Below are 14,497 nucleotides of genomic sequence, written 5' to 3'. Positions count from 1 at the left end.
AATATAATATTTTTTGTTGAGGGATTTTGATAAAAATTCATTATTCATCTATAATTTTTTTTAAAAATATTACATTAAACATCTATTTTTTATTTTTATATTATTTTAAAAATTAATTTTATTTTTAAAATATCACATCAACATCTATTTATATCACATCGTACAATTATTTCAATTCAAAACTTTTACTATTCAAATTCCAACACAAAATCTAAACTTCCAAACAATCATAATTTTGATAATTCAGACAGTAATATAAATTTTTGAATTTTTGTAAAATAATTCTTTAACAAAAACAAAGCTGCCAAAAGTTCCAGCCTTTTACTACATGAAATGAAACGAAATTTTGATTCCAAAATAATTTCAGACAAATATTTCAATTACCAACAAATATTTCTGACAAAAATTCCAACCCAGAAAGTACTTGCAGTCCCATGTGCCCTCCCCCTCTGCTTATTCCCCGTTCATACACCTGCGCTGCTACCTAATTCATATTATTGTCTTTATTCTAATTCCAAATTTCAATTAATTAATTAATAATATTGGAAACTAAATGGCACAAAATTAACAGCACAATTCATTGCATATTCAAAATTGGATCTTGAAAACAAAATTAATTCTCACACATTAATTTCTGATTTTCTTTTTTTTTTTTTTTTAAGAATCTTCTAGTTTAGTTAATTAATTTAATGCCTCCTCCCTCTCTCACAACCGAAGCCAATTCTCCACCTTCGATTCGGTACGGTTCCCAATCAACGGCCAGGATCAATGCATCTTGTCGTCTTCATCATCGTCTTCCCCGCGGTTTCCCTGCAACTGATCAAACCCTTCCTCCAATGCCCTCTTTTCCTGCTCCTCATCTTCTCCGATCTGCTCCGCCGATTTCCTCTCCGCCTTCAATTTCAGAGCCTCCAGCAATTCCGCCACCGCCCGGCGGCGATCGCGGCGGTTTTTTATCAGCACCTCGCTGATGTCCGCCGGAGTCATCTCCACCGCCGCGATCGCCGCCTCGAGCTCCCCCATCGCCGCCGCCGACAAATCGGAATCCGCCTCCACCCCCAAATAATTCCGCAGAAGAATCTTCAGCGCCGGACACGAACAATAACTCATATGAATGTGCATATCCATTCTCCCGCTCCTCAGCAATGCCGGATCGAGCTTTTCTATATGATTCGTCGTGAAGACGAAGATCCTTTCGCTGCCGCAGCACGACCACAGCCCGTCGGTGAAATTCAGCAGCCCGGAAAGCGTAATCGTATTCACCCCTTCCTCCGCCGCCGTCGCTGTCGCCGCCGTGGACTCTCCGCGGCTCCGCCGCGGACTCCTGCTCCCGCCGCCATTGCCGGAAGTTCTACTCCGATTAGCCAAATTAATCGAACAATCAATGTCCTCAATCACAATTATCGACTTCGAACTCGTCTTCATCAACAATTTCCTCAATTCAGTATTCGTATTCACCTCCGTCAATTCGAGATCATAAATATCGTACTTAAGAAAATTCGCCATGGCGGCGATCATACTCGATTTTCCGGTCCCCGGCGGTCCGTACAGCAAATACCCTCTCTTCCAGGCGCGGCCGGTTTTCCGGTAAAACGATTCGCCATTAGCGAAATCCTCAAGGTCCTCCATGATCTCCTTCTTCTTAACAGGATCCATGGCTAGGGTTTCGAAGGTGCTCGGATGCTTGAACGGTACGGACTCCCATGGATGCCCTCTCGAATCGAGCGATCCGCCGCGGGAATTCGTGTAGAGCAGCCGGTCCTGGTTTTTCCGGCGGAGTTCCGTGGCCTTCTCCATGATGTAATCGAGGTAGGAGTTGAGGACGAGGTGTTTGTGCTTTTTCCTGACGCGGAGAGTGAATCCTCTCTTCTCCTCCGGCAGCGGCCGCCATGAAAATGTCTGAGCTTGCCGCTGCGTGACGACGTGCTGCCACTCGACGGCGGCGCCGGCGAAGCAGTCGAGGAGGCGGTCGTTGTTGGAGAGGCCGAAGGTGATGGAGGAGGAGTTGAGGGCGCGCGTGAGGGTGAGGCGCGTGCCGGAGGAGGAGGAGGCGGAGGAGCTGAGGTAGAGCTGGACGGCGTTGTAGAGCTCGTTGGTGTTGACGCCGTCAATCTCCGTTATGTCGTAGTAGCAGTAGGCGGAGAAGTAGGTGAAGAGGCGGTGGAAGACTTTGAGGACGCCGTAACGGAGCTCCGGCGGGAAGACGGTGTGGAGGAGGCTCTGGCAGAAGGCCCACACTCCCATCATCGACGCCATTGTTGTCCACACCTCCTTCATCTCTGCCCGATTATCGATTGATTTCTCTGTAACACGAAATTGAAATTGGAGGAGACGAAGACGATGATGATGATTATGATGCTGCCGTGTATGTAAGTATATATATAATACTCCCACAGTAGTTATCAAGAGGTATACTCAATTAAAATTTTAAAATTTTTATAGAATATATATAGAGTCTTATTTATTAATTTATTTATTGAATTATTTATTGATTTACATTAATTTTATTACCATTTATAAAATTGTAAATTAAAAATGAGAATTATACGGTGCTGCTAATTTTAAAATTTTAACATCGATGTTTTTACTACACATAGCACAATGCAATTATAAGCTCATCTTCAATCGGATAATTCCATTTATGCAATAACCTGTTGTGCGGTCAATCTAATGTTTTACCTATTACGTGATCATAATTTGATGTAATATAGGAGAAGAGATCATCTCCACAGGGATTGTGTGATTCACTCTTTCGTGTTCTAATGCAGTAAATAAAATGGAGAATTTTCTTTTATTATCTATGAAAATAAAATAACAAATCAATTAAATTAAGGGGAACTGACTATCAAGGGATGTCTGGCTCAATGGGTGATGCAACTATGATACTTGTGTTTTATCATTAATTCAATAACGTTAATTTTTATTAAAGGATCAATAAATTGGTTATAGTTATCAACAAGCTCTGACAACCAATTTTTCTTATAGTGTAGGTAATTAAGGTACCACCGTTAACTATCCTTAATTAAGCAAATAAACCTAGGTGCGTCGATAAGAATTATTGTCTAATCGTATTCTAATCCAGAAAAACTCAATTCAAAACAATTACTACCTAAAAGGAGCAATTAGATTTGATTGTCTAACCCCGGGAAGGAACTATTCAACCCGATTGTCACATATTCAAGTGCGAATACAATTACGGATATCATACCTGAATTGAATTTAGATTATCAGACTAATTCAAATATCAGTACCAAAATATTCAATCAATCTAACAGTCACAAACGTTATTTTCAGAATTAATAATAAAAAAGAACTTTCATAAAGAAAATTAAGAATCTTCAAAACAATAGAACCAAAACATTATCACCCCTCAAACTAGAAAAGTATCTACTCCATAATCAAATAGCAAAGAACAAAAGAGAAAGATAAAGTCATAGTGGGAGGGGGAATCATCTCTGTCGATTTGCTCATGCGCGATGTATGAGTCTGTAAGTCTTCTACTCTTGTGCGTATCTGCTCTGGCCGTTCTCGTATTTGAAATGTGTGATCCCTGCCTTTTTATTTGATTTTTGTCATAATTATTTTGTAGCTGAGCTTTTTGGGTCTTTAATTAAATTCTCACGTCAGGACGGTATAGTTAATCATGACAATGACTAACTAGGTGGTGCAAATCTGAATTTTTCTTTCTTTTTTTTTCTGCCAATTATGTCAAATTTGATATTTGTCCTCTACACACATCAAATAAACAATACTCGTATAAATTATATAAAATCCAATCAAAATCACTCAAATATCGCATATGATATGAACATTTAACGCATGCGATTTCTAGCTATCATGCAACTATAACTTTAAAAATGCAGTTGCTATAGTAATTTAACTTAAACCCACAATTCTATTTTCAATTTCGAAAAAAATATTTTCTAAATATTCTATTTTATATATTATTTTAAAAAATTACATATTGGTCATTGTAGGAACCAATTTACAATTTGTAAAAATTTAAAATTTTTTAAAACAAATAATAAAAAAATACTATAATTAACGTTGCTACAAATACCTAAAATGGTGTTGGAAATGACGTTGCGTTGGAGAGGCAAATCTTCAAATATAGAGCTACAACGTCATTTTTTACGTTACTTTGAAGATGGCCTAAAGACATGTGATGTTTGCTCAAAATTAAATACGTACTGTATAAAAGTATGTTATGTGCTAAAATCAATTCTTGTGTGTTGTATGTGACGATAACATGTATTGTTGTTAATAGATGTATTTTATTTGTATTATATTAATACAAGAAATTTGTTACTACATAGTGTGTTGTTCAACACAGTGCTAGATTTTAAATTCAACATTGTAGCCGCCACTGTAAAAAATACATTAAGAATCTAGTTTGAGTACACCCATATTCTAAAAAGCTTTAAAAAATTTAAATTGAATATACTAAAATTTTAAAAATCGAATGAAATCCAAAAATTTCTAAATTGATACACCCCATAAGTTTTAGCTAAAATTTAATTGTTTTTAATTTGATTTTATCTATTAGATTTGATTGTTCCTTGCTTACAAAATTCTTTCTCATATGAGTTTTTAGATTAGATGTTCATTTATACTCTATTTATTCATTCACAAAATATATATATAGTTTTATTTTGATTTGTCTAATTATAAAGTAATTATTTTGTAGTAATTATATGTTGAGAATGATTCAAAGGCCGTTCCATAAAACTAGGAAGCATCAATTGAATAGTCAAATAAAAGTAGAAAAAAAAAGGAGTCAAGCTCTCCTATCTTCTCGGTTCAGTTATCTTCTCTTATCTCCAATGTATTGCCTATTTAGGCATATTTCTCATTTATGAGAAAATAAGATCCTGCAGTGCATTTCTTTGTTTATCTTGCTCTGCCTTTTCCAACATTTGTGGTATCAGAGCCGGTTGCAATCCAGGCTTCTGAAGAGTCACCAGCAACAAAATGTCATCAATTAATCCATCCCAACAACAGATCCCCATCTTTAAAGGTTATATGTATGAACATTGGAGCATTAAGATGAAAACGTTGTTTAGGTCACAAGACCTGTGGGAGCTTGTTGAAAACGGAATTCTGGCAACCAGCAAAGATGACAAGGAGATCTTCAAGAAAGATGCAAAGGCCCTATTTTTTATTCAACAAGCCGTGGATGAAACTATCTTCTCAAGAATTGCGGCAGTAACCTCAACAAATAAGGTCTGGGACACTCTCAAAACTAAATACCAAGGATCGGCGGAGGTAATCATGATAAAATTGCAATACCTTAGAAGAGACTTTGAGACAACAACTATGAAACACAACGAGATGGTACAGGACTACCTTGCTCGAATTTCGTCTATTGTTAGTCAAATGAGAGTGTATGGTGAAGGAATGGAGGACGCTATTGTTGTTGCAAAGATCTTAAGGAGTTTACCGCCCAAATTCGACCATGTAGTTGTAGCCATAGAAGAGTCCAAAGATCTCTCCACCTACACAGTTGATGAACTCATGGGTTCCTTGCAAACTCATGAGGTCAGAATCAATAGGAATGTAAACACAGAAGAAGCACAAGCCTTCCAAGTGCAAGGAGAGCAAGCATGAATTAGCTCAAATCGCAGCAGAGGTAGAGTGAGCTCTCGAGGAAAAGGACGTGGGAGACTGAACATGATGCAGTGCACATACTGCAAAAAATATGGACATAGAGAAAGTGAGTGTTGGAGTAGAGAACAATGCACATACTGCAACAAATATGGACACAAAGAAAGTGATTGTTGGAGCAAGGAGAAGCAAGCTCAATGTACAGAAGAAGAAGATTACTTATTTATGACGGAGGTAGGTTCACAAACTCTCTCTGATGAAATTTGGTATCTTGACAGTGCCTGCTCCAACCATCTGACATGAGATAAGAGAAAGTTCAAAAAATTAGATGAAACACACAAGTCACAGGTCAAGTTAGGAGATGACAAACAGATTCATATTGAAGGAAAAGCAACCGTGGCGATTAATATTGGTGGCCAAACAAAACTCATTTAGAATGTTCATTACGCACCAGGTTTGGCCCACAACTTAATAAGTGTAGGACAGTTGGTTGACTCTAGACACTCAGTTGTGTTTGAGAAAAATACATGTGTTGTTCAGAGAAAAACAGGTGAGGTGCTACTAGAGGCTAAAATGAGTGGAAACAAGATGTTTCATGTAAGTTTTTCACATTATGCAGTTTATGGAATGTTCAGCAAAGTTGACAATCCTGATATATGGCATCAACGGTATGGTCATCTCAATATTAAAGGACTGCAATTACTTGTAAATAAAGGAATGGTGAAAGGTCTTCCCACTATCAAGGAGTTGTCCCCTGTATGTCATGGATGTGCGCTAGGGAAGCAGGCAAAACGACCATTTCCCATTGGAAAATCAAAAAGAGCAGAAGAGAAACTTGCACTAGTCCATGTTGATATTTGCGGTCCAATGCAAAAGAAAAATTGCATGCTGGTAGTAAGTATTTCCTACTATTTATTGATGACTTAACACGGATGTGTTGGGTATATTTTCTCGCTTGCAAGTCTGAGGCATTTGAATGCTTCAAAAAGTTCAAAGCTCTAACAGAAAATCAAAGCAACCAAAAGGTTAAGGCACTAAGGACTGATCGAGGAAGGGAGTTTTGCACCACAGAATTCACTGAGTTTTGTGAAACACACGGAATCAAAAGGGAACTGACAGCTCTATACACCCAGGAGCAAAATGGCATAGCTGAGCGCAAAAACAGAACTATAGTGGAAATGGCACGTTGCATGATTAACACAAAAATGTTGCCAACAGAATTTTGGGCTGAAGCTGTTGCTACTGCAATCTACTTGATCAACATCTCCCCTACAAAAGCAGTATGGAACAAGACTCCTTTTGAAGCCTGGTATGAATTCAAACCCTCTGTCAATCATCTTCGAATTTTTGTTTCTTTATGTTACGCAACGGTAACTTCCAGCCGCCACAAACTTGAGGCAAAAACAAAGAAATACATTCTTGTTGGTTACTGCTCAAACTCAAAGACGTACAAATTATTTGATCCTGAAAAAAGGCAGATAGTGATCAGTCGAAATGTTCAGTTTGATGAAAAACAGATTTTAGAAGGAAATGGTGCAACAGGAACTTCCATGCAGAACATAATTTCCTATGAAGAGGGCAATGATGAAGTAATCATGGCATGAAAAGGTCTGATCCTACAGCGCCAACTCCACAAAAGGATAATGATCAAAGTGGTGAAGAAACGCCAATTGCTGAAACAGTTCACAGCAACAACTCCACAGGAGTTCTCGGGGCTTAATTCCTAAACGTCTGTTTCAAATTGACGAGGGTGATGACTTTGGTGAGGATGATCTTGTTGATTTGTGCACATTTGCAATGTTCACAGAAGAACCCAAATGCATAGAAGCTGCTATGAAAAGTGATGTATGGAAAACGGCTATGAAAGATGAACTATTGGCGATAGAAAAGAATGGGACGTGGGAACTATCCGACCTACCATAAGGAAATAAGGTCATCAGTCTAAAATGGATATTCAAGACCAAATATTACTCAGATGGAAGCATATAAAAGTACAAAGCGAGACTAGTGGCACGAGGCTATGTGCAGGAATTTGGAGTCAACTATAGTGAAACATTCTCACCGGTGGCACGCATTGAAACTGTCAGATTAATTCTCGCTGTTGCAGCCATGTTTCAATGGACAGTATTTCAATTTGATGTCAAGTCTGCGTTTTTGAATGAAGAATTGCAAGATGAGGTGTATGTGCAGCAACCAGAGGAGTTCGTGATTCCTGAAAAAGAAAATAAAGTGTATCGGTTGAAAAAAGCCTTGTATGGCTTGAAACAAGCCCCGCGAGCATGGTACAACAAGATTGATGGATTCTTTCATTAACATGGATTCTAGAAAAGCCAAAATGACCAACCTTGTACATAAAGAAAGAAGGAACAACCGATGTGATGTTGGTCAGCTTATATGTAGATGACATGATCTACACAAGTTCATCGATGCAGCTGATTAATGATTTCAAATGTTCTATGATGCATATGTTTGAGATGACAGATTTGGGACAGCTCCACTACTTTCTTTGGTTGGAGATCACTCAAACTAAAGATGGCATATTTCTCTCACAACAAAAGTATGCAAATGATCTTTTGCAAGAGTTTGGTATGCTGGGGTGCAACACGGTAGAAACTCCGATGAATGCAAATGAAAAAGTAACAGCTAATGACAATACATGAATGGCAAAAGCAAGGAAATTCAGAAGCCTGGTGGGAAAGCTCATGTATCTCACTCATAGCAGACCTGATCTTGCGTTTGCAGTAGGATTGATATCAAGGTTCATGCACAATCCAACAAAACAGCACTTTGGAGCGGGAAAAAGAATTTATAGATATGTAGCTGGAACAAAAAATATTGGTATCTGGTATACAGCTGAAAGCAAAAAGTACTTGAAGCTGACATGCTACACAGACAGTGATTGAGCGGGAGCACAAGACGACCGAAGAAGCACCACTTGAAATTGCTTTGTCCTTGGTTCAGGACCAATCTCATGGACTTCAAAGAAACAACCGACAATAGCATTGTCATCAAACGAAGCTGAATATGTGGCAATTACAGCAGCTGGATGTCAAGCAATATGGTTAAGAAAGCTCCTTAATGACTTAGACCAGACTCAGTCACAAGCTACAATTATGTTCTGTGATAATATGTTTGCATTGGCTATTGCAAAGAATCCAGTTATGCATTGGAGAACAAAACACATGGAGATCAAGCACCACTATATCCGAGAGCTCATTGCAAAAGGAGAACTTATGGTAAAATTCTGCAAATCTGATGACCAGTTAGCAGACATGTTCACCGAAGCACTACCAAAAGCAAAACTTGAAGATTTCAGAGCGCGACTATTCATCACCATCTTTGAATAAAGGGGGCGTGTTGAGAATGATTCAAAGGCCGTTCCATACAACTAGGAAGCATCAATTGAATAGTCAAATAAAAGTAGAAAAAGGAGTCAAGCTCTCCAATCTTCTCGGTTCAGTTATATTCTCTTATCTCCAATGTACTGTCTATTTAGACATATTTTTCATTTCTGAGAAAATAAGATCCTGCAGTGTATTTCTTTGTTTATCTTGCTCTGCTTTTTCCAACATTATAATACTCAAATTTATCGTCACATTGTTACTTTTATACAAAATAGTATATATAAAATTATTTTGCACTACTTTAACTAGCCACTAGTATTAAAATGCTAATATTATTTTTTAAATTTCGCGTCAAAGATAAATTTATACTTTTAAAACCTTTAGTTCATTCGTCATTTATAAGGTCACTTTTTTATTTTGGTACGTCTAATGTAATTTGTTTTTTTAAAAAAAATATATAATTATATCTTTTAATCTCATTTTAAATTGCATAGGCTTGTTTGTTTAGTATTTTGATTTGAAGAAGTCTTTATAATTAGGATATAAAAAATCATATTGATAATATAAAAATTATTATTTTATGTTGAATATTAATATTTGTTGAGAGAATAAAATATATATATTAAAAATAGTGTCGAAAAAAATTATTGGACAAACTAATTCATAATTTTCTTAATATTAATTTAATTATTTTTATTATACAATAACTTTACGATTGAGAGTCATTTTTATATATAAATAATTTTAACTCTCTTTTTTTTATTAACAAAAAGTAGATAAACAAAAGATGAGAAGTGAGAAATGTGGATTGGGACAAAGAGAGGAGAGAGAAACTCTGAGACATGTGTTGCATTTACTTTTTCTAATGAAAAATAATATAAATTTGAAATGTTTATCCGACTTGTGGTTCGGGAGTCCACACGTACCAGCTCCCGGGATCTCCCGGTCCATCAATTTTATGTTGTAATCTATTCGTCTATTAAAATTAGTTCATTTGAATATCGCATAAAAATTAAGAAAAATAAATATATTTTTTAAAAAATTGATAGGTAATTGAAGGTAATTTTAAAAATTTAATTAAAAAATAAAATAAATTACTCCCTCCGTTATTCAAATTTATGAACACTTTCATTTTTAGTTGTCATTGAAAAATATTTTCATTAAAACTCGTGTCCGGTCAAATCAACACACATTTGCATAACGGAGAGATAATATTATTAGTGATATTTGTTGCATATAAGTGTTGAATTGAGGGTAATAATTAAATGTTGATTTGTTAACTTTGCCAAAATTAATAATGAGATAAATTTAATGAACGGACTAAAAAGAAAATTAAGAATAAATTTGGCTGAAGAATGGAATATGTTTCTTTCATGGATTTTATAAAATTTTGGTTTAGAATTGATATTAAAATAACTTATGATAAGATATTTTAATAATATATATATTTTTTAAAAACATAAAATATGAAATTTTGAGGCAAAAGAAACAAATCCAATGACATATACAAAACCCCTTTTTTTTTCAATTTAAAATATTCAGTATGTTCACTCAATATTTTTCAACAAAATAATTTCCCGTAAATATTATTAAAACAAAACAAATATATACACACATTAATATAATATATACATTATTTATTCATAAAAAATTAATAATTTAATAAAAAAATATTATTTTTATATTATCAACACAGTTCTTCGTACCACAGACAAAAAATCGATTCATAAAAAAACGCTAAGTGAACAAGCTGATTATATTAATATTTATTTATATTATCTTGAAAAATTACTTTGAATTAAAATTTTACTATTCAAAATTTTAAATTCACAACTCTAAAACTCATGGGTAAATACATCCTTAGTGTTTATTTAATTTTGATTTGAAACTAAAATTAAATATAGATATTGTAACGTATATTACTTTCGTCTCTAAAATCTCATTTATTTTTTGCGTGTTGATATTTAAATATTAATTATTATATCAAAACGTAATACAATTTAAGATAAATTTCAAAAATATTTTTATTAATATCTTATTATATTAGTAATAGAAAAACAATCATACAAAAAATTATACAAATATAGGAATATTTTTAATGTTAAATATAATTACGCAAAAGATATATGTAACCTTATAGGCCAACGGATGGAATATTAAAATACTAATTAAATCATAGTTTGAATATATATATAAAAAAATAAAAATCAAACTTAAATCTAATAGTACAAATGTATTTATTTATTTATTTATTTTTAATATTTTACTAAATTTCTAAGATCACATTAATTTTTTCAAGGATTCAAACAAAAAATTTTCAATCTAAAATCCCAATCCAAATACACACACTTGAGCCATTAAAAGATGTATAAATTGAATAAATTTAACTGTTTTGCATTATTTTATATGGATATATATTCTCTTTTAATATATATATATATATTTTTTCTGAGTTTGGTAAAAAAAAAAAAATTATTTAAATTTTGTATTAAAATAATATATGATGAAATATTTTATAAAATTTTTTTATTTTTTTCAAAAAAACATAAAGCTTAAATAATAGAAACATGGGTTAGGTATCAAAAGAAACAAATCTTAATATTCATATTAAATAAATCTAGCAACAATGAATATTCTAAATTTATACTCCGCCGTCCCATAACAAAGTATCTATTTTTTCATTTTAGTTCTTCCCATAACAAAAGTATCCATTTCTTTTTTTTTTTTTTTTTAGTAATTGTACTATCTACCTAACATTACAAATACCCTTACAATATACAATATATTATACAAATACCATTACCTTTATATCAGGGCATTTTAGTTATTTCTATTTTATTCCTACTACGTCCAAATATAATATTAATATTTCTAAAATTACTTGCCAAAAACAAATAGATATTTAGTTATGAGACGGAAAAAGTATATAAAATCTTTATACACATTAAATATCACCTGTAGCACGGCGAATGCCGGAGTAGCATAGTCGCACAAATTGTGGAAATTAAATGTTTGTTCAATTATTATGATTTTATTATATATACCCAAAAAATTATTTTTATGCAACTAGCATTTAAAAAAAAAAAAAAATCTAAATTACAACAAATATTTATTTTTTCATAAAAATTACATTAAATTCTTAATTTTTTACTATTTTTAAAATTTCTAAGACGATATACTTTCTAAATAAAGTCCTATGGGCTATATATCTTTACAGTTAAATGTATTGATTTTCAATCAAAATATTACTTTAAAAAATATATATATGATCAAAATTTTAGATAAAAATAGTATTATTTTAACATGTGATTTTTTATATTCCTAAATGGGGAAATTTAATTTAAAAAAAATGCATAAAAATCCAAAAATAGAAAGATTTATGGAAGGATGGTAGGTTGGAAAGGCGCGGGGAGTGGAGAAGAGGCTTTCAAAATTGTTTCGTAGTGTATATTCACAATTTAATATTCCAAGGTTTTTCTTTTTTTTTTTTTTTAATTTTTAATTTTGATTAATATACTATTTCGATCTATAAAATATTATATTCAAATTACTATTAAAAAAAAAAAAAAAGAATGCCAACTAAATATCAAATTTATTTTTTCAATTGTAATATATCTCCTTTTCCAAATAGTTAGATTTCTATTTTATATGTTCAATTGGATTCTATAATTTACCAAATGAAATCATCAATCATCATTCTTTGTTGAATTTATTTTCTCAAAATTTATTTCATATTATTATTTTTCTATAATTTTATTGTTTATATGATCATTTTTTTTTATAATTTTATTCTCTATACCAAACATATTATTATTAATATCAATACTATCAATATCGTTTAACTGTAAGGATATTTTTAATCATTACATAAAATAGAAACAACTATCATTTAAATAATTTTAAATTTTTCGCATTTTGGAGGGAGGGAGAGAGGATATATTTGTTTTTTTGTAATATTTAGAAAAAAAAATTTATTCATTTGAAAAATATTGTTATATATTTAAAATATATATTTTTATTTAAATATTGCACACAATTATGATAAACGTTATCAAATTAAATCCATAAGAAGAGTAAATTATACAAATACAAATCAAATACAAATAACAAAAATATTTCTATTCATCTCTTATAATACAAATACAATGACATTTGTGTGGAGTAAATTATACAAATATAATAATATTTTTAATGTTAAGTACAATGACGCAAAAGATAAATATTGCCTTTTTTACGGAACAAGAGTAAGTATATTATTTACATAAACTTATATAATATACATATTTTATTCACTCACAATTTTTTTTTTCAACAGTATATTTTGTTATATATTACTTACTCAAAATTAAAACACATTTAATAAATATAAATTAATGTAATTAACAACATAACATATAGTAGTATATGTCGGACCTACTCAAAATTAATTTATTGTTATCTTTCCTCTAAATAAACAAATATTTTGTTTATATTTTAAATTCTACGTATGTTTATAAAACTAGTTTATATTAATTATAAATAAATAACCGTGTTATTTTATTTATTTATATTATAAGAAATTTTATTATCTTTAAAATAATATTGAATTGAATATAATTTTTATTGTGATATAATTTTAAAATATTTAAATATATATTTTATTTTTTTAATTATATATTAAATTTATTTCAAAATTATTAATTTAATTAATTATATGAAAAAATAATAATTAATTAAATATTATCATCTTAAATATCTAAATAAAATAATATTGAAAAGATTTCAATTACACTTCCAATAAACATTAATGGAAGTGAGAAAAGACCAATATCAGAAAAATTTCAATTTTTTTTTTTTTTTTTTTTCTTCTATGATTAGTTAATAAATAAACGACATATCCAATCATAATATTTATGAGATGATGACTTACATTTATAATTAGGCACATGTTACAGTTAAATTACTTGTCAAAAGGAACCCTTTATTACATATACTGTGACAACTGCAACATTATATATATATATATATATATATTTTACCCATTCGTGTCGATTTTGTATGGAAGATTTGGATTTTGAGTTTGGATTTGAATAGTAAAAATTTTGAATTTGAATAATTATATGATGTGATATAAATAGGTGTTGATGTGATATTTTGAATGTAAATTGATTTTTAATATAATATAAAAAAAATAAAAAATGAGCGTTTGATTTGATATTTTTTTAAAGAAAAAATTGAATGAATAATATATTTCTTGGAAAATCTTCAAACAAACAAACCCTAAAGACACATATAGTAAATTAGGTGTAAACCTATCATATTCAAATTTATAGTATTTATATTAATATCCATATATCAAATTAAAGTATATAAAGAATATAACATTAATAGAAGGGATACTTATTTTTTTAAAAAATATTACGGATATGTTTATTTTGTAAAATAATTTGAAGGGGGTATTATTAAAATTTTCCATAAATTTAATATATTTTATGTATTTTAAATATAAAATTTATATAATAAATATATACATATATAAATAAATTAATAATATTTATAATTTATCTTTG

General features: G+C 31.2%; 1 protein-coding gene across 1 annotated transcript; it reads right to left on the bottom strand.

Moving 5' to 3' along the window:
* Positions 1-554: 554 nt before the first annotated feature.
* LOC127265774 (AAA-ATPase At5g57480) lies at positions 555-2,325 on the bottom strand. The gene has a single exon (XM_051295768.1). It carries the CDS (start codon positions 2,275-2,277, stop codon positions 766-768), a length of 1,512 nt encoding a protein of 503 aa, XP_051151725.1. The 5' UTR covers positions 2,278-2,325; the 3' UTR covers positions 555-765.
* Between the last annotated feature and the right edge of the window lie 12,172 nt (positions 2,326-14,497).

The sequence above is a fragment of the Andrographis paniculata genome, unplaced genomic scaffold, assembly GCF_009805555.1.
Source record: "Andrographis paniculata isolate CXL003 unplaced genomic scaffold, ASM980555v1 Contig17END, whole genome shotgun sequence".
In the NCBI taxonomy this organism is placed as follows: domain Eukaryota; kingdom Viridiplantae; phylum Streptophyta; class Magnoliopsida; order Lamiales; family Acanthaceae; genus Andrographis; species Andrographis paniculata.
This window is presented reverse-complemented; position numbering and strand designations above follow the sequence as displayed.